Source organism: Mesoplodon densirostris, chromosome 1 (assembly GCF_025265405.1).
Source record: "Mesoplodon densirostris isolate mMesDen1 chromosome 1, mMesDen1 primary haplotype, whole genome shotgun sequence".
NCBI lineage: Eukaryota > Metazoa > Chordata > Mammalia > Artiodactyla > Ziphiidae > Mesoplodon > Mesoplodon densirostris.
The window spans coordinates 53,545,527-53,566,861 of record NC_082661.1 but is presented as its reverse complement, the minus strand read 5'-3'; the positions used below and the strand labels follow the sequence as shown (position 1 = coordinate 53,566,861).

Genomic DNA, 21,335 nt, shown 5'->3' with positions numbered 1-21,335 from the left:
GCAGACAATAGAATCCTCTCTAGTTAGTTTAAGTAGAAAAGGAAATGATTAAATTTTTAAAGGATATTAAGTGGCCCTGAGACTCTCTTAAGAAGGCCAGGAATCAGGCCTGAGGACTATGCGGCCAGGGAATAACCCAAATTATAATACAGCCCAGCTCGAATGGAAATCCTATTGCTCCCCTCCTAAGTATGGACCTCCAGACTTCTCCACTGAAGCTGTGCAAAAGCTAGTGACCCCAGAACCTCTGTCATTGCTGCCTCTGAGATCTGGAGGCCTGTGCCACCACCCAGCTTAGAGTGGATCTTTGGAGGCCTCTACCCTGATCATCACTTGTTTCTAGGTTGAAATTTCATATGGATTGGTAAAGCATTGCTTATGCCCTATTTGCAAAGGCAAGCTTCTGGCTTCTACCATGAGGGAAGTACAGATAAGGTGAGAACAGCCCCTAAACACACACACACACACACTGGAAGGAGTGTGTCCAAGTTGCTGGTTAGCCAAAAACACGATAAATATTCACTATAATACTTCAGAATAAATTCTAGGAATTACAGAGTTAACTGTAAAGAAGGGGGCCCTAAAAAGACTGGGAGAAGATACAGGCAAATATTGAACCAATCTTGAGACAAGGAAAGACTTCCTGAGCATAAAAGCAATAGAAGAAATCACAAAGGAACAGACCAATAGATTCAGCTACTTAAAAATCTAATCCTTCTTACATCAAGCAAACCATGAACTATTTGACTGATCACCCCATGTGGCACTTGCCTCCTTTAAAATACACACGTGTAAGGCCAAAGTCAACTGAATAAAATATATTTAGAAAGTCATCAGACATCACACAATTTGAGTCCAAAGGAAACTATTTCAGTCCTCTCAGATTGCCTAAAAACCAGCTCTGTTCTACTCCAGAGGATTATTTATATTTCTAAAGAAGAAGCTCTTGTTTTTCCCAGTCTCTTAAGAATTGCTCTTACATATTAGGAAAGTTTGTTTATTTTTATTGTCCAAATTACTTTCTGCCTTTTAGAGGAATTTAAGTTAATCCATGTCTAGACTTATGAGATTCTTTTAATTAGAAAAAGAAGTGACTTTGTCACAATGTCGATTTTTCCTGCAGTTCCCTCAGCTGTTTATAAGGTTATTGCTGAATGTATTATTGCTAAAGTGGAGACCAATGTGGGGCAGTTAAAAGGAATCCTCTTTATTCCTTTTCTTTACAGCTACTGGAGAATGCTGGGACTCGGCTTTTGTGGCTAGCTGGGCTCTGACAAGCGCTTTTTACTGACAATATAAAATATATGTTTTTTGATTCCTTGTCAGATTTCAAATGTATCGTTTAGATGATAATAAACTTAATCTTCAAGGAAAATGAGGAAAGAAGAGCAGATCAGGGTCTTGACACAGAGATGTGCTGATGTATGTGAGGCTGGTTGTCTGAGCCTAGAGCAGTGCAGATGTGGGGGGACGTATCCCACACGCTGACCCACTCACTCCGTGGTAGGTGAGGGGATAAACAATATCCCACAGATGTGGAGGAGATAAAGAAGGGCTATCTGATCAATGTGATCTTAATTGTTTTGGAGTTTGTGATCTAAGATTAAGCAAAAAAGGGTACTTGTAAGCAGATATGAAAACCAGGGTCTATTCCCAGCCAGTAGTTTCCATCCTGTGCATTTCTACCCCTGTAAGCCTACCAACACCCATTTCATCACAAAACACAGAAAAAGCCAGAAAATTTTGTTCTGGCATCTATATGCCAAGCACTTTGAATAAGTAACAGGAAAGTAATTTTGCTGTTGACAACACTTTTTTCAAGATGACAGGTGTGGTGGATTAAAGATGGTGCAAATTCTAATCTGAGTTGGCTCTAGCTTTGACCAATAGAAGGTAGTAGAAATTTTTGCCTTAGAACATCCAAGGCTGAGCTTTAAGAGAGCTGCAGCTTCTGCTTTCAAGTGTTGGGAATGTTCCCTCTTGGAATCCAATTGCCATACTATGAGAAGCCCAAGCAAGTGGAGAGGCCACATGAAGGGGAGCTGAGTGGCTCCAGTTCAGCTCCCAGCAGAGACACAGCACCAACGGCCAACCATGTGAGTAAACCATCTTGGACATTTCATCCTCCTGATGCCGGTAAGGCCAGCTGACACCATGTAGAGCAGAGGAACCACATGGCTGAGCCCAACGAACCCAAAGAACTGTGACAGAGATAATAAATACTTGTTGTTATGTTAAACCAGTGAGTTTGGGGGTGGTTTATGCAGCAATGGGTAATCAAAATAGCGAGTCCTGATAAAATGACTGGAGGACCCTTTGTTTCCTGAGCAGTGTGTCAAGTTTACATGTGTTAGTGTAAAATTCAGACCTGGCTTAGAGCCAAAGTCATATGGTAATAAAAGTTTGATAGAATTGCTTGGGGTGGAAGATACTGGAGGGAGAGGAGTTGAGGCAAAAAAAGAAAAAAAGAGAGAAAGAGAATGAGAAAGGAAGAGAAAGATAGATGGATAGAGAGAGATAGAGAGAGAAGCTCTCCCTCATCCTTTCTGGTGGCAGGTTAGCAGAGAAGGGAGTTGGAGCAAGAAACACTAGGTCATTCGCTATGGTGGGTAATATGCAAAGCTCTTCTTCATTGCCCCTACACAATCTTCATTAAAGTCCACATTACTTACAAATGCTTCTGCGCAAGTGCAGCAGTCAGACACAGTGGCTGCCTACAGTTATTCCAGAGCCACAGGACAAGAAGGCAGAGTGCAGGGCACAGGCAATAGGCAGCATCTCATCTTGTCAGCTGCCCTGTGAGATAGGTATCATTCAACTCATCAGCAGATGAGCAAATTGATGCTTTGAGATGTGATGTTTCCTAAGTAGTGCAGCATAAAAATGACAGCAGCAGGATGATTCACCTCTAATACCATTCTCTCTAATACCGTTGCTTGAATTCTTTCCACCTCACCTTGTTTTCTGTGCCTCCTCTCATCTTTTACTGTTCATATAAGCAATCTTCAAGACTTAAACAAGGGTTTCATATGCCTTTTATCCCTTGGTTTCTCAAGCCTTTTATTCTCTATAAATGCAATGCCCTAGTAGTATTTAAATGTTGTTTGAGAGGCGATTACCCTAATGGCCACATGCATAGATTCTGGAGCCAGACTACATTGGTTCGCAGCTCATGTCTATCACTTACTGACTTTCTGAAATTCGGCAAGTTCTGTAACCTTTCTTGTGCCTCTGTTTCCTCATCGGTAAAATGGGGATGATATTTTTTAACCTCTCCAGGTTGTTGAACATTTTCAATGAGTTAATGCCTAAAGTTCTTATGGCAGTACCTAGCACACAGTAAATGCTACGCAAGTATTAGCTATTGTTATTACACTACCCACATTGTAACAGCACCTTCTGGAAGATGGGAAACTAAATTTTTCCAGTCATTCTGATGTTTATTGCTAGTATTCTTGGTTTGTATTGGAGATGAGAGGAAGCAGGATGCTCTCTCCTTGTTGTGAGCTGCACTGCCTGCTGAAGTGGTCAGCTTGTCCCCAGCAAGTGGACAGTGAATTCTGTCACAGGACAGCAACTGAGGACCCATGAAGAAGTCCACTTAAAACTTCCTTTTTCTTTGTGGGAAGAAAAGAAATAAGCTCCGCTATAATTTAAAGAGACATCAGAAGAGCAAACAAACAAGCTTATTAAGCAAAAGCTCTAAACAAATTTCTGCATGGCACATCCCACTGCAGGGGGCACGGGTTCGATCCCTGGTTGGGGAACTAAGATCCCACAAGCTGCATGGTGTGGCCGAGAAAACAAAAACAAAACAAAAAACAAACAAACATTGCTCTTTACAATCTGACAGCCCTGGGTCTGAATCCTGGTTCTGCCACCTAAGTGTGACTTGGGACAAGACACCAAGCATCCCTGGGGCTCATTTTCCTCATCAGATGCAAAAAATCACTGCTATGAGGATGACAAGAGCTAATCTATGCAAAGCACCTGCCACCAGCTTTGTTTCTGCTGATATAAGTTCAGGAGACAGGCGCTACTCTTAGTTGTACATGAGGGCATTTGAGGACGGCTAACGGTCCCCATGCTAGAGCATCATACCCTGAGGAAAGGATTTCTTCTGCTCATCCTTACCTCCAGGATGTTTCCACCCTCTGATAGGAGAGGAGAAGAGAGTGGACCAGGAGGCAAGTGGGGGAGGGCGGGGCAGACACCACAACATCTGTGACTTTGCAGCCCTACAGACTGTGTTTGAGCATCTACGCTCCCAGGGAGTTAGGAACCAATGAGACTGCCCCTAAGAGGACCCATGGGACTCTGTACTGAACAGTTGTCCCCCAGAGTCCAGCTGGCGAAGTTTGCCAAGAGCTGGGCAGGAGCCGGAGTCTCCTGGTTCTCTGACGACCAGACGCTTTTTTTAAAATTAATTTTTATTGAAGTATAGTTGATTTACAAAGTCATGTTAGTTTCTGCTGTACAGCAAAGTGAATCAGTCATACGTATACATACATCCACTCTTTTTTAGATTCTTTTCCCATAGGTCATTACACAGTATTGAGTAGCGTTCCCTGGGCTATACAGTAGGTTCTTATTAGTTATCTATTTTATATATAGTAGTGTGTATATGTCAATCCCAATCTCCCAATTTATCCTTCCCCACCATGAGGACTGGAAGCTTTGAGAAAATCCTGGGTCAGCTCACCCAGCATGGATGTTGGCATCTGTTGGCAAGCAGGAATACTTCCCTGACAGTCTTCAAGGGCCCCGAGCATGGGAGGATGGGCAGAGAGAATGGGGAGGATGCCATGTGAGGACTAAGGCTGCTGACCGGCATGTGGACACAGGGAGGACCCCTTAGGAGATTCACAGAAATAACTGGGTGGGGGGCAGTGCTCAGAAGATCTTAGTTTCTGGAACTTCCCTGGTGGTCCAGTGGTTAAGAATCCGCCTTCCAATGCAGGGGATGTGGGTTCGATCCCTTGTCGGGGAACTAAGATGACACATGCCTCGGGGCAACCAAGCCTACGCTCTACAACTACTGAGCCCGCGTGCCACAACTAAAACCCAACTCAGCCAAAAATAAAATAAATAATTTTTTTAAAAAAATAGAAAGTCTTAGTTTCTAGAATGAAGTGGGTAAGGCTTAAGCAACCATAATTTGATCAATAAAGTAAGTGACCTTATTTTGTACCATGGGCTTGTGATATTGGTGACATTATAAAATTGTACAAATGCACCTCTTTGGCTGAGTGAGGTCCAGTCATTTATTTATTAATAAATAATTTACTCAATCATTCTTTCAATAACACAATTTCTGAGTATATCGTCTGTGTCAGGCCCTCCTGTAGGTGTTAGGGACACAGGCTCTAACAAGCAAAAAGAAAAAAAGACAAAACACCTCTCTCAAGTTGCTAATAACAGATGCCTAGGAGTGACAATGGCTTCATTCTAAAACCAAGTAGCCCTGCTTACAAATGTCTCCTGTATCAAAGGCACTTACCTTAAAAAGACATGGTCTAAGCTCTAAACAGATTCCCAAGAGCATGACAACTGAATCTAAAACTATAGCATATTTGAAACATTATTTATACAGAACAGAACATTAATTAAGCATTAATTAAACAGAATGTGAAGGACATTAGCATAGATACCCTGTCTTTATATGTATATATACATATATGTATGTATTTCTACAGAGACACACATATGTAATCCTAATAAGATCTGCTGTTCCAAATGACCAGACTGTCTGCTGAGTCACATTCAGAGAAAACACAAATGGACATGGATGCCTTAAATGGTGATACTTATTGAGGGCTTACTATGTGCCAGGCATTGTTCTGAGATCTTTACATGTAAAAATTCATACAAGCATCAGGACAACCTTATGCAGTAAGTACTGTTATTATCCTCATTTTACAGATGATGCAATTAAGGCTCAGGGAAACAGAGTCACAAAGCCAGTAAGAAGTAAAGCCAAAATTTAAGCCCAGGAAACTGGGCTCCAGAGTCTGTGTTATTACCCCTACCATCATATTTCTTAATCTATCTAATGTGCATCTTTAGGACTTTTTTTTTTTTTTTTTTTTTTTTTTTGCAGTATGCGGGCCTCTCACTATTGTGGCCTCTCCCATTGCGGAGCACAGGCTCCAGACACGCAGGCTCAGCAGGCATGGTTCACGGGCCCAGCCACTCTGCGGCATGTGGAATCTTCCCGGACCGGGGCACGAACCCGTGTCCCCTGCATCGGCAGGTGGACTCTCAACCACTGCGCTACCAGGAAAGCCCCATCTTTAGGATATTTTAAGGGGCAGTCTAAAGGTCTTAAAATATCAGATTCTCAGAAATCCTCTCTAGATTATGTTCTCTTTCCCTAAATGTCCATGTCACAGACACAGCCGAACACTGCCCCTGCTTAGGACATGCTCCTGACTCTCCCTGCTACCCACACTCCGCTTCCACAGCCCCTTCCCTCCTCCTATACCTCTGCTCACACCCACCATGAAGCTTTCTTTGCCCAAAGTGGAGGCCAAAGCATCCACTCCTGCCTTCAAGGTAACCCTAGGCCACTTCACGATGACTGCATCCCCTCAAGACCCACGGACAGCCTTTGCTCTTATGAAAGGAGTACACAGAGGCCAATGGAAGTACGTTCTTACCCTGCTCCGACCACTTTTTTTCAAAATTTATCATGGGAAAGCTCTCATAAAAAAATTCTCTGCTACATTACATATACGTGTGTGTTACTTGTACACACATGTATATATAACTATATATATGTACATATAGTTCAAAAATGCATGTTCTTCGGTGTGACAGTGGAATTGTGGTCATGTCTTTTTGAAACTTCATTATCTGTTTGGAGATAGAACTAAAATATTCACAGGTAAGTTTTGTATTTACCATAAATACTCCAGTTTAGAAAACCTGTTGAGAGCAAGGACTAGATGAAGTAAGAGTGGAAAATGTTAAAAAAAAAAATTATGGAAGCTGACTGAAGAGAAGAACAAGATTTTCTCTACTTTTGGTGTGACAGAAATTTTCCATAAAAAAGCTTCTTGTGCTCAGAAAAAGATAAATGAGGAGAACTTGAAGAAGAGAGATAACAATTGGTCTGAATATGAGAGCTGTCTTCAATTTTTTAAAATTCATCATAACCAACACTGATTATCAACACAGTCCAGGTATTGGATGAGCCCAGCAGCTACAGCAAGAAAGGTCAGTCTCTGCCCCAAAGGGCTTGCAAGCAACAAAAACATTGCATATCCTGTTCCACTCATTATTTCTTTTTCCTAGACATGTAAAGTCAAGGAGGGCTACTTGGAGGACGTGATACTTGAGATGGGTCTGGAAGGATGAGTAGGAATTGCTAAGGAAGGTGGGAAGGAGGGAGAAAATATTTCTGGGGATGTCACAAGGAGGTGAGCTCACACCTGAGTCTTCAGAGCGTTTCCCTGTGGCCAGTGGGAGAAGCTGTGAGGACACAGATGTTGGTTTAAATCCTGGGAAAGACCTTCACTAGCAGGGCTGCGTGGAGGGACAGTGAGCCGTCCCTGAGGTTCAGGGGGACTCCCCCTACTCCACGTGAGCCCGGTAAGAGGAAACAACCACCTCTCAGGGGTTTAATAGGAGAGCTTGGAAAATTAACTGGGGAAGGGAGTGCGGATTATATCCTTATTCATATAAAAACATTTGTCACACTCAGCACTGCAATACTAGGGACACAGGGCTGAAAAAATAAGCCTTAATCTCACAATCGCATGAAACTAGGTGGGAATCAGGACGGTGTAGCCTCCTCTTTGTAATAAGAGTAAGAGCAATAATAATAATTATAGTTATATGATTTTATATAAATTCTTTTCTTTCCAAATAGGGCTCTTGTGACCCTGCTTTCCATCAATCACTGGACCATGAGCCCCGGGCTGCAGCCAGCCCCCTGTTCCTTACTGCTGATGGCACCAGGCTCTCAGGAGCACCAAGGACTGCTCACAGGGACACAGACACCCACAAATGGAGACTCACATCACCCTCCAGGCTCTCATCACCCCCAAAAGGCAGCTTTTTTAGAACATCAAACTTACGTGATCTCAGTTGGGAGTTTGCTGTTAAAAGGAAGAATAATACTTTCTGAACAACCGGAGACACAAGAGACTTCAAAGCAAACATTTAAAGGAAACAGTGGAACTAGAACCTCTTTTGGGTGGTGCCTCCTGCCTACTAGTTGGGTGACATTGGTCAAGTCATTGTAACTTTCTGGGCTTCTGTTTCTTCACCTGTAACAAAGGCTAGAATCCTACTTTTCTGCAGGAGGATAACACATGTGAAATGTGTTATATGTAAATGTTCCATGTAAACATGTAAATGTTATAGGGTTATATATTTAGAAAATAACATTTATTAATTTCGAGTCACCATGGATAACTGGACAAAGGTCCACTGGCACCAGTTCTGTGAAGATAAGAATTATGTCTCCTGGATCATTGTGTCAAGTTCAGAGCCTGGAACTAAGTAGCTGCTCAATAAATACTTGTTGACTAAATGGGTCGAACCAAGTTGAGCTGCCACAGAGATTTAATTTAGGGGCTGGAGGCACACACCATTCCTCCCGGGCCACTATCTCCCTCTTCATCTCTCTTCTCGTCCCTCTCCCCCTCAGCATCTCTGTGCCCCAGGCCATCTTCACAGACAGCTGTGTGGTCTCTGTAGGAGACATCCCTGTGCTCTGGGACTGCCAGGGGGCACCTGGGGGCTTTCCTGCAAAGAGGACAGCAGCGCAGGCCCCACTCCCTGCAGCTGCAGGGAGCCTGGACTGCCCAGACATAGGCGCCCACAGGCACCGCGAGCAGCACGGTGCACAGGATCACCGTGGTGTGCAGGAGGCGCTCCCGTCCCTCCAGCCCGCTGTGGTCTCGGCCCGTCACAAAGACCACACACCGGCCCTGGCGTGGGGGCTGGCGCCCCAGGCTAAGGCAGACCTCATATTTTGTGCCAGGGAGGAGATCATCCACCAAGTATGTGCTGATTCCTGGGCCGACATGAATGACCTCCTTCCTGCGGGCTTCATCCGACCCAATGTAGAGGGTGAACCACTTCTCAGGGGTGTCGGGTGCCACAAACCATTCCAGCACGATCCCACGCACTGTCTGCTTAACCACCCGCAGGTCAACGTAGGCATTGCCCTCTGAAGTGGAGAAAAGAGAATGGAGTGTGGGCGGGGCCTGGGCGGGCTGGACGTGGAGGGAGATGACACAGGTGCTCCTGCCAATGGAGTTGGAGGCTACACAGGTGTAACTGCCCCTGTCTACCAGGTGGGCAGCAGGTATGACCAGCTCCGACAGAGCAGCATCTTCTGCAGTAGACGAGGTCAGCACTGGGTAGAGAGACAGCAAAACAGCTCAGGTAGACATTTCTCTGATAGACAGTCAGCTGGATAATGTGTCCAGCAATGCCAGTTTTTTGTTAAAAGGTGGTGGCGAGCATTTATTAAGTATGTACTAGGTGCCAGGTGTTGCCTCTCAGCAATCCTGTAAGGTAAGCACCCAAATTTTACACATGGGAAGTTGGGGACTAGAGTAATTAAGCAACTTGCCTATAATGAGAATCGTTCAGGGGTGTTGATTGATCTGGAACCTAGTTCTTCTGTCTATGAAGACCACACTCTTTTTTTTTTTTTTTTTTTTGCGGTAGATGGGCCTCTCATTGTTGTGGCCTCTCCCGTTGCGGAGCACAGGCTCCGGACGCCCAGGCTCAGCAGCCATGGCTGACGGGCCCAGCCGCTCCGCAGCACGTGGGATCTTCCCGGACCGGGGCACGAACCCGTGTCCCCTGCATCGGCAGGCGGACTCTCAACCACTGCGCCACCAGGGAAGCCCAAGACCACACTCTTTTAACTCCACTAGCTCCTCTCACCAAACGACCTTAGCCTCGCTGAGCTAACATGTGGTTTCCAGGAGATCTCTAACAACAGTGTGATTGTACAATACTGTGAGCTTCAGGAAATGCCTTTTTACCTCCCGGATGTAGAGTGGCTCAGAGCCTGGAGCCAAGTGCCTGGATTCTATCCATTACTAAATATATGGTCTTGGATGAGTTGCTTAGATTCTCTTGGCCTCAATTTTCTCATCAGTAAAATGGGATGATAACAGTATTTACTCCGTAAGTTTGATAGTAAGTGCTCAGTAAGTGTTAGCTGTTATTATTACTGAGAGAATGGATCTAACATGGTACCAAAGAGAATGATAATAGAACATCACAAAAGATAACATCTGGATGCATCTCATCATTATCAAAGAGGCTAAGATAACAGATCCTATGTTTCGCCTTCATTGGTATTTAACCTCAAGCCAATAAGACGTAATCAAATGATAGGAAAAAGTCAAAATTTCAGCTAATTAAGTATTTTTTAATCATCCAGAGGTTTGTCACCATATATAACAAATATCTGGGTGACTGATTGTACTTCTCAAGTTTCACTTAGATATTTCTAGTTGTCTTCTAGATAGCGTCAAGATACTTCTAAAGAGGCCATCCTTGGCTTTGTGATGTACCCCAAGGCTGAAGGGTGGCATTAAAGGTGATTTCAGCTGAGGTGTGATAACAGAGCATGAACTTCAGGAAATGAGATGCAGGTTAGAATCCCAGCGGTAAGGCCCACGAAGGTCTCTCCCTCTCCCTGGGTCCCAGTGTGGCAACTTCAAGCCAATAAGTTCTGATCAACACAGCGGTAGGAAGTGTAAAATTCAGTCAATATCTAGGACTTCCCAACCTTGCCTGGTAAGAGTTAGCTGGGGGGTAGGCAATGTCAGAGGGAGGAAATACTTGTTAAAATACATTCTCTCAGGCCCTCCCCTGGACTAACGGAATCAAATCTCCAGGGAAAGGCCTGAAAATTTTATTTGAAACAAGCACCCCAGGCGAGTCTGCTCGGACAAGTTTAAGAAGTAAGTAATAGGGCTTCCCTGGTGGTGCAGTGGTTGAGAGTCCGCCTGCCAATGCAGGGGACAGGGGTTCATGCCCTGGAAGATCCCACATGCCGCAGAGCGGCTGGGCCCGTGAGCCATGGCCGCTGAGCCTGCACATCTGGAGCCTTTGCTCCACAACGGGAAGAGGCCACAACAGTGAGAGGCCCGCGTACCACAAAAAAAAAAAAAAAAAAGAAGTAATAGATAATCTCTAGAATCAGTTCTAGTCAGAAATTCTCTGATTTAAAAATACACAGTATGGTGTTTTGCATCTAGAAGGCTTTCAAAGAATATGTGTTCATATACAATTCTATAATATTTATATCAATACAATATGTTAAGTCAATTCATATATATTAACATCTTACATCCTATCAAGATCTGTAAGCAAAAAATATACAAATATATATATATATGCAACAAATATGTATGTAATATATATTTGCATCTTACTTCCTATAGAGACCTGTATGCAAAAATATATAAATATATATCATACATATATGTGTGTAACAAATATATATTATATCAATAGATAGATCTGTATGCAACAAATATATAAATATATATTATATGGAGTACATATATTTACATCTTATGTCCTATAGAGATCTGTATGCAACCATGTAAAATAATGCCAGTAGGGAGTTCCCTGGCAGCCTCGTGGTTAGGATTCCGGGCTTTCACTGAGTCATATGACCTAATAATAAAATAATGCCAATAGTGGAACACTGTCTTGGAATTTTTTCTGTCATGGTGAGTATAATTCAGGTCTGTCCCAGTCTTACCTGCACCCCTCCTTCATGATTGACCCAGTTTAGAACTTCTCTATTGAGGGCAGTGTTGCTACAGACCTCCCCAACCACCAACCCCCCCACCCAGATACGTGGAGAGGGTGCATGCACTTACCATCAAATTCCCTCCACGTGCTCAGGGGATAAGTCCAAGCAATAGTTGGTGAGGGGCTAGCCTGTACCAAGCATCTCAGGGTCACATTCTGTCCCACCCGGATGCTGACATTGGCACTGGGGGTTGAGATCTGTGGTTTCATGCAAGCACTGAGCTCTGTTTCGTGAAAAAGCTGCCCTGCCTTGGAGAGAGGACCTCGACACATGAGGTAGGGATTCACCAGGACTACTGGAAGACTGATGGACTTTACAAACTGGACAAGTCCCCTTAAGCGACAGTCACATAACCAGGGGTTGTCATGCAGCGCCAGCACCATGCTGGAGAGAATCTCGGCCTCACAGCCAGGCTGCCGGTGTTTCTGGTAGGCTGGCCAGTTCAAGAAGACACTCTTGGCTACAACTGTAAGCCTATTGGAGGATAGGTCAAGGTAGGTCAGGTTGACCAAGAACTGAAGAGCCAGTTCAGGGAGTGCATCAATCCTGTTGTGTTTGAGGTCCAAGACCCGCAGGAGCGGAGTGGCACGGAACGCTGTCCATGGTACTGAACGGAGTTTGTTCCCCTCCAGTCTCAGCTCTTTCAGTTCTGACAGGTGCTCCAGGGCTCCTAGATGCATCACAGTGACATTGTTAAAATTGAGCCAGGGAGCCGGAGGAAGATGGCGGAAGAGTAAGACGCGGAGATCACCTTCCTCCCCACAGATACATCAGAAATTCATCTACACGTGGAACAACTCCTACAGAACACCTACTGAACGCCGACAGAAGACCTCAGACCCCCTAAAAGGCAAGAAACTCCCCACATACCTGGGTAGGGCAAAAGAAAAAAAGAATAAACAGAGACAATAGGATAGGGACGGGACCTGCACCAGTGGGAGGGAGCCGTGAAGGAGGGAAGGTTTCTACACACTGCAAGCCCCTTCGCGGGCGGAGACTGCAGGTGGCGGAGGGGGAAAGCTTCGGAGTAGCGGAGGAGAGCACAGCAACAGGGGTGTGGAGGGCAAAGCGGAGAGATTCCGGCACAGAGGATCGGTGCCCTCAGGCACACACCAGCCCGAGAGGCTTCTCTGCTCGGCCGCCGTGGCGGGCGGGGCTGGGAGCTGAGGCTTGGGTATCGGCTTTCAGTCGGAGCGCAGGGAGAGGACTGGGGCTGGCGGCAGGAAGAGAGCCTGAAGGGGTTAGAGCACCACGGCTAGCCCGGAGGGAGTCCGGGGAAAGGGTCTGGAGTTGCTGAAGAGGCAAGAGTCTTTTTTCACTTTCACTTTCGTTTCCTGGTGTGCGAGGAGAGGGCATTAAAAGGGCTGCTTAGGGAAGCGCCGGAGACAGGCGCGAGCCGCGGGTAAGGCGTGGACCTCGGAGACGGGCGTGGGCCGCCGCCGCCGCCCGCCGCCGCCGCGGCCCGCCGCCGCCCACCGCCCGACGCCGCCCGCCGCCGCGGCGGCCCGCCCGCCGCCGCCCGCCGCGGCCCGCCGCCGCCGCCGCCGCCGCCGCCGCCGCGGCCCGCCGCCGCCGCCCGCCGCCGAGGCCCGCTGCCGCCGCCGCCCCCGCGGCCCGCCACCGCCGCTGCCTGCCGCCGCCCGCCGCCGCCGCAGCCGCGGGGCCTGTGTGCGAGCGCGGGTCACTGTCCGCCCCGCCTTCCGGGGGACCTGTGCACCCCGCCACTGCCGGGGTCCCGAGACCCGTGGACGGCTTTCCCGGGAAAGCGCACGGAGCGCCACGGGCTGCTGCAACGTCACGCTGGCCTCTGCCGCCGCAGGCCCGCCCCACACTGCGCGCCCCTCCCTCCCCTCTGCATGAGTGAGCCAGAGCCCCCGAATCAGCGGCTCCTTTAAACCCGTCCTGTCTGAGCGAAGAACGGACGCCCTCCGGCGACCTACGCACAGAGGCGGGGCCAGGTCCAAGGCTGATACCCGGGAGCTGTGAGAGCAGAGTCAGGGAAATCTCTCTGTGCAGCCTCGGAGGCAGCGGATTAAAGCTCCACGGTCCATTTGATGTGCCCTGCGTCTGTGGAGTGCATGAATGGACAGCGAATCATCCCAAATTGAGGAAGTGGACTTTGAGGACAAGATTTAAGACTTTCCCCCCTTTTCCTCTTTTTACAACGAATTATTCCAAAGTAAGGAGGTGGACTTAGAGAGCAAGATTTCAGACTTCTTGCCCTTTTCCTCTTTTTACAACGAATTATCCCAAATTGAGGAGGTGGGCTTGGAGAGCAAGATTTTTGATTTTTCCCCCTGCTCTCTTTTTGTGAATGTGTATGTGTAATCTTCTGTGTAAGATTCTCTCTGTATAGCTTTGCTTCCACCATATGTCCCAGGGTTCTATCGGTCCGTTTTTTTGTTTTTTTTTTTTGTTTGTTTGTTTTTTTTGCAATAATTACTTTCTAATTTTAATAACGCTACTATATTTCATACTTTACTCTATTTTACTTTACCTGCTCTTTCTTTTGTTCCTACCTTCCCTTCCTCCCTCCCTCCCTCCGCTCTTCCTTTCCTTCTTTCTTTTTCTTTCCTCCCTCCCTCCCACCCTTCTTCTTTCCACTTTCTTTTTCTTTCCTTCCTCCCTCCCTCCCTCCTTTCTTTCCTTCTTTCTTTCCATCCTTCCTCACTCCCTCCCTCCTTTCTTTCTTTCTTCCTTCCTTCCTTCCTTTCTTCCCTTCTTCCTTTCTTTCCCTCTCTCTTTCTTTCTTCTACTAATTCTTTCTTTCTGCTTTTTCTCCCTGTTATTCTGAGCTGGGTGGATGAAAGGCTCTTGGTGCTGCAGCCAGGAGCCAGTGCTGTGCCTCTGAAGTGGGAGAGCCAACTTCAGGACACGGGTCCACAAGAGACCTCCCAGCTCCACATAATATCAAGCAGCGAAAATCTCCCAGAGATCTCCATCCCAACACCAGCACCCAGCTTCAGTCAACGACCAGCAAGCTACAGTGCTGGTCACCCTATGCCAAGCAACTAGCAAGGCAGGAACACAACCCCACCCATTAGCAGAGAAGCTACCTAAAAACATAATAAGGCCATAGGCACCCCAAAACACACCACCAGACGTGGACCTGTCCACCAGAAAGACAAGATCGAGCCTCAACCACCAGAACACAGGCATTACTCCCCCCCACCAGGAAGCCTATACAACCTACTGAAACAACCTTAGCCACTGGGGTCAGACACGAAAAACAACGGGAACTACGAATCTGCAGCCTGCAAAAAGGAGACCCCAAACACAGTAACATAAACAAAATGAGAAGACAGAAAAACACACAGCAGGTGAAGGAGCAAGATAAAAACCTACCAGACCTAACAAATGAAGAGGTAATAGGCAGTCTACCTGAAAAAGAATTCAGAATAATGATGGTAAAGATGATCCAAAATCTTGGAAATAGAATAGACAAAATGCAAGAAACAGTTAACAAGGACCTAGAAGAACTAAAGATGAATCAGGCATCGATTAAAAACACAATACATGAAATAAAAAATACTCTAGATGGGATCAATAGCAGAATAACTGAGGCAGAAGAACGGATAAGTGAGGTGGAAGATAAAATAGTGGAAATAACTGATGCAGAGCAAAATAAAGAAAAAAGAATGAAAAGAACAGAGGACAGTCTCAGAGACCTCTGGGACAACATTAAACGCACCAACATTCGAATTATAGGGGTTCCAGAAGAAGAAGAGAAAAAGAAAGGGACTGAGAAAATATTTGAAGAGATTATAGTTGAAAACTTCCCCAATATGGGAAAGGAAATAGTTAATCAAGTCCAGGAGGCACAGAGAGTCCCATACAGAATAAATCCAAGGAGAAATACACCAAGACACATATTAATCAAACTGTCAAAAATTAAACACAAAGAAATCATATTAAAAGCAGCAAGGGAAAAACAACAAATAACACACAAGGGAATCCCCATCAGGTTAACAGCTGATCTCTCAGCAGAAACTCTACAAGCCAGAAGGGAGTGGCAGGACATAATTAAAGTGATGAAGGAGAGAAACCTGCAGCCAAGATTACTCTACCCAGCAAGGATCTCATTCAGATTTGATGGAGAAATTAAAACCTTTACAGACAAGCAAAAGCTGAGAGAGTTCAGCACCACCAAACCAGCTTTACAACAAATGCTAAAGGAACTTCTCTAGGCAAGAAACACAACAGAAGGAATATACCTACAATAACGAACCCAAAGCAATTAAGGAAATGGGAATAGGAACATACATATCAATAATTACCTTAAATGTAAATGGACTAAATGCTCCCACCAAAAGACACAGAGTGGCTGAATGGATACAAAAACAAGACCCATATATATGCTGTCTACAAGAGACCCACTTCAGACCTAGAGACACATACAGATTGAAAGTAAGGGGATGGAAAAAGATATTCCATGCAAATGGAAATCAAAAGAAAGCTGGAGTAGCAATTCTTATATCAGACAAAATAGACTTTAAAATAAAGACTATTAGAAGAGACAAAGAAGGACACTACATAATGATCAAGGGATCGATCCAAGAAGAAGATATAACAATTGTAAATATTTATGCACCCAACATAGGAGCACCTCAATACATAAGGCAAATACTAACAGCCATAAAAGGGGAAATCGACAGTAACACAATCATAGTAGGGGACTTTAACACCCCACTTTCACCAATGGACAGATCGTCCAAAATGAAAATAAATAAGGAAACACAAGCTTTAAATGATACATTAAACAAGATGGACTTAGTTGATATTTATAGGACATTTCATCCAAAAACAACAGAATACACATTTTTCTCAAGTGCTCATGGAACATTCTCCAGGATAGATCATATCTTGGGTCACAAATCAAGCCTTGGTAAATTTAAGAAAATTGAAATTGTATCAAGTATCTTTTCCGACCACAATGCTATGAGACTAGACATCAATTACAGGAAAAGATCTGTAAAAAATACAAACACATGGAGGCTAAACAATACACTACTCAATAACGAAGTGATCACTGAAGAAATCAGAGAGGAAATTAAAAAATACCTAGAAACAAATGACAATGGAGACACGACAACCCAAAACCTATGGGATGCAGCAAAAGCAGTTCTAAGGGGGAAGTTTATAGCAATACAATCCCACCTTAAGAAACAGGAAACATTTCGAGTAAACAACCTGACCCTGCACCTAAAGCAATTAGAGAAAGAAGAACATAAAACCCCCAAAGCTAGCAGAAGGAAAGAAATCATAAAGATCAGATCAGAAATAAATGAAAAAGAAATGAAGGAAACGATAGCAAAGATCAACCAAACTAAAAGCTGGTTCTTTGAGAAGATAAACAAAATTGACAAACCATTAGCCAGACTCATCAAGAAAAGAAGGGAGAAGACTCAAATCAATAGAATTAGAAATGAAAAAGGAGAAGTAACAACTGACACTGCAGAAATACAAAAGATCATGAGAGATTACTACAAGCAACTCTATGCCAATAAAATGGACAACCTGGAAGAAATGGACAAATTCTTAGAAATGCACAACCTGCCAAGACTGACTCAGGAAGAAATAGAAAATATGAATAGACCAATCACAAGCACTGAAATTGAAACTGTGATTAAAAATCTTCCATCAAACAAAAGCCCAGGACCAGATGGCTTCACAGGCGAATTCTATCAAACATTTAGAGAAGAGCTAACACCCATCCTTCTCAAACTCTTCCAAACAATTTCAGAGGAAGGAACACTCCCAAACTCATTCTACGAGGCCACCATCACCTTGATACCAAAACCAGGCAAGGATGTCACAAAGAAAGAAAACTACAGGCCAATATCACTGATGAACATAGATGCAAAAATCCTCAACAAAATACTAGCAAACAGAATCCAACAGCACATTAAAAGGATCATACACCATGATCAAGTGGGGTTTATTCCAGGAATGCAAGGATTCTTCAATATACGCAAATCAATCAATGTGATACACCATATTAACAAGTTGAAGGAGAAAAACCATATGATCATCTCAATAGATGCAGAGAAAGCTTTCGACAAAATTCAACACCCATTTATGATAAAAACCCTGCAGAAAGTAGGCATAGAGGGAACTTTCCTCAACATAATAAAGGCCATATATGACAAACCCACAGCCAACATTGTCCTCAATGGTGAAAAACTGAAACCATTTCCACTAAGATCAGGAACAAGACAAGGTTGCCCACTCTCACCACTCTTATTCAACCTAGTTTTGGAAGTTTTAGCCACAGCAATCAGAGAAGAAAAGGAAATAAAAGGAATCCAAATCGGAAAAGAAGAAGTAAAGCTGTCATTGTTTGCAGATGACATGATACTATACATAGAGAATCCTAAAGATGCTACCGAAAAACTACTAGAGCTAATCAATGAATTTGGTAAAGTAGCAGGTTACAAAATTAATGTACAGAAATCTCTGGCATTCCTGTACACTAATGATGAAAAATCTGAAAATGAAATCAAGAAAACACTCCCATTTACCATCGCAACAAAAAGAATAAAATATCTAGGAATAAACCTACCTAAGGAGACAAAAGACCTGTATGCAGAAAATTATAAGACACTGATGAAAGAAATTAAAGATGATACAAACAGATGGAGAGATATACCATGCTCCTGGATTGGAAGAATCAATATTGTGAAAATGACTCTACTACCCAAAGCAATCTACAGATTCAATGCAATCCCTATCAAACTACCACTGGCATTTTTCACAGAACTAGAACAAAAAATTTCAAAATTTGTTTGGAAAAACAAAAGACCCCGAATAGCCAAAGCAATCTTGAGAACGAAAAAAGGAGCTGGAGGAATCAGGCTCCCTGACTTCAGACTATACTACAAAGCTACAGTAATTAAGACAGTGTGGTACTGGCATAAAAACAGAAAGATAGATCAGTGGATCAGGATAGAAAGCCCAGAGATAAACCCACGCACATATGGCCAACTTATCTTTGATAAAGGAGGCAGGACTGTACAGTGGAGAAAGGACAGCCTCTTCAATAAGTGGTGCTGGGAAAACTGGACAGGGACATGTAAAAGTATGAGATTAGATCATTCCCTAACACCATACACAAAAATAAGCTCAAAATGGATTAAAGACTTAAATGTAAGGCCAGAAACTATCAAACTCTTAGAGGAAAACATAGGTAGAACACTCTATGACATAAATCACAGCAAGATCCTTTTGGACCCACCTCCTAGAGAAATGGAAATAAAAACAAAGATAAACACATGGGACCTAATGAAACTTCAAAGCTTTTGCACAGCAAAGGAAACCATAAACAAGACCAAAAGACAACCCTCAGAATGGGAGAAAATATTTGCAAATGAAGCAACTGACAAAGGATTAATCTCCAAAATTTATAAACAGCTCATGCAGCTCAATAACAAAAAAACAAACAACCCAATCCAAAAATGGGCAGAAGACTTAAATAGGCATTTCTCCAAAGAAGATATACAGACTGCCAACAAACACATGAAAGAATGCTCAACATCATTAATCATTAGAGAAATGCAAATCAAAACTACAATGAGATATCATCTCACACCAGTCAGAATGGCCATCATCAAGAAATCTAGAAACAATAAATGCTGGAGAGGGTGTGGAGAAAAGGGAACACTCTTGCACTGCTGGTGGGAATGTGAATTGGTACAGCCACTATGGAGAACAGTATGGAGGTTCCTTAAAAAACTAAAAATAGAACTACCATATGATCCAGCAATCCCACTACTAGGCATATACCCTGAGAAAACCATAATTCAAAAAGAGACATGTACCAAAATGTTCATTGCAGCTCTATTCACAATAGCCCGGAGCTGGAAACAACCTAAGTGTCCATCATCGGATGAATGGATAAAGAAGATGTGGCACATATATACAATGGAATATTACTCAGCCATAAAAAGAAACGAAACTGAGCTTTTTGTAATGAGGTGGATAGACCTAGAGTCTGTCATACAGAGTGAAGTAAGTCAGAAAGAGAAAGACAAATACCGTATGCTAACACATATATATGGAATATAAGAAAAAAAATGTCATGAAGAACCTAGGGGTAAAACGGGAATAAAGACACAGACCTACTTGAGAATGGACTTGAGGTTATGGGGAGGGGGAAGGGTAAGCTGTGACAAAGCGAAAGAGAGGCATGGACATATATACACTACCAAACGTAGGCTAGAAAGATAGTGGGAAGCAGCCGCAGAGCACAGGGAGATCAGCTCGGTGCTTTGTGACTGCCTGGAGGGGAGGGATAGGGAGGGTGGGAGGGAGGGAGATGCATGAGGGAGGGGATGTGGGAACAGATGTATATGTATGACTGATTCACTTTGTTATAAAGCAGAAACTAATAAAAAAAAAAAAAAAAAAAAAAAAAATTGAGCCAAAGGTACTCCAAGGTGCTCATGTTGATGAAAGACCCTCGGGGCAGTTCAAATAAGGGTGAATTTTCAATTCTCACTTGCTTGAACTCTTCAGGAAGTTTCCTTGGGATCTTTCCCAAAGTGATAGACGTGCACTGCAGAGTCCTGTACAAAAAACCAGAACAGCTTTGAGATGTACATCAGGAAACTGGGAAGTGGGATCAGGCTTATCCTGGCATTAGACATATGAATTAGAAGGAAAAAAATACGATTCTCTTGAAATACAAGAGTTAGACCCATTTTGGTAAAAGCGCACAGTTTATCAAAGTCCAGCATCAGTTAGAGGGAATCTCACAGAGATTTTGCTGATTTCCTGCCAAATCTTGGCCTGCTCCCACTTCACACCATCCCCAAAGAAAGCCCATCCCCTACAAGCTTCTGGGATCTTGTTAGCCCAGCGCACCTGCCAAAACTCTCCTCTGAGCAGGTACATCCTGGCAGACAGAATGGCTGAGCTGCATGTGAATCCAGAAAGACCAGAACTAGCAAGAAATAGTGAGAAACTGAAGCCATATTCTTCTGTAAGAAACTACCTTATGAGTTTTTGAATAAGCATAGTCCAAGCTTCCGAGTGGCAAATCCTATTATTGGTAATCCATAATGATGTAGGTCAGCACAGCAGCAGCAAAGCCCCTGGATGCTCTGAGGTCTGTTATGGCCCAGATCACAAGCTCAATAAGAACCCAGAAGAGAGGGGTTTCCCTGGTGGCGCAGTGGTTGAGAGTCCGCCTGCCGATGCAGGGGACACAGGTTTGTGCCCCGGTCTGGGAGGATCCCAAGTGCTGCGGAGCGGCTGGGCCCGTGAGCCATGGCCGCTGAGCCTGGGTGTCTGGAGCCTGTGCTCCACAACAGGAGAGGCCAGGCCACAACAGTGAGAGGCCCGTGTACTGCAAAAAAAAAAAAAAAAAAAGAACCCAGAAGAGGGAGCTATGTCTCTTAACTAAGGTCAGAAGATTCACCGTTTCTCTGGTTCTTGAGTCCAGAGAGCAAACTATAAGCTAGATGTGTCCAACTCAGTCCTGATACTGCCTCCCCTCAGTCTCATAAAAAAGATCTGAGAAACAAGCAGGTAA

General features: G+C 44.2%; 1 protein-coding gene across 1 annotated transcript; it reads right to left on the bottom strand.

The window, feature by feature from the left end:
* Positions 1 to 8,576: 8,576 nt before the first annotated feature.
* Positions 8,577 to 20,775, bottom strand: LRIT2 (leucine rich repeat, Ig-like and transmembrane domains 2). Its single transcript, XM_060096075.1, has 4 exons — positions 20,666 to 20,775; positions 20,227 to 20,367; positions 11,871 to 12,511; positions 8,577 to 9,370 (listed from the first exon to the last, which is right to left on the bottom strand). Exons 1-4 carry the CDS (start codon positions 20,773 to 20,775, stop codon positions 8,577 to 8,579), a joined length of 1,686 nt encoding a protein of 561 aa, XP_059952058.1.
* Positions 20,776 to 21,335: the final 560 nt, after the last annotated feature.

What these genes read in the sequence shown, in the direction of transcription:
- LRIT2 (XM_060096075.1), bottom strand. Translation starts at nt 20,775, where the DNA reads ATGGCTTCAGTTTCTCACTATTTCTTGCTAGTTCTGGTCTTTCTGGAT. An exon ending in TCAGAGGAGAGTTTTGGCAG is followed by an intron (nt 20,368 to 20,665) that starts GTGCGCTGGGCT and finishes TTTTTTGTACAG; the next exon opens with GACTCTGCAGTGCACGTCTA. An exon ending in CACGTGGAGGGAATTTGATG is followed by an intron (nt 9,371 to 11,870) that starts GTAAGTGCATGC and finishes CTCTCTACCCAG; the next exon opens with TGCTGACCTCGTCTACTGCA.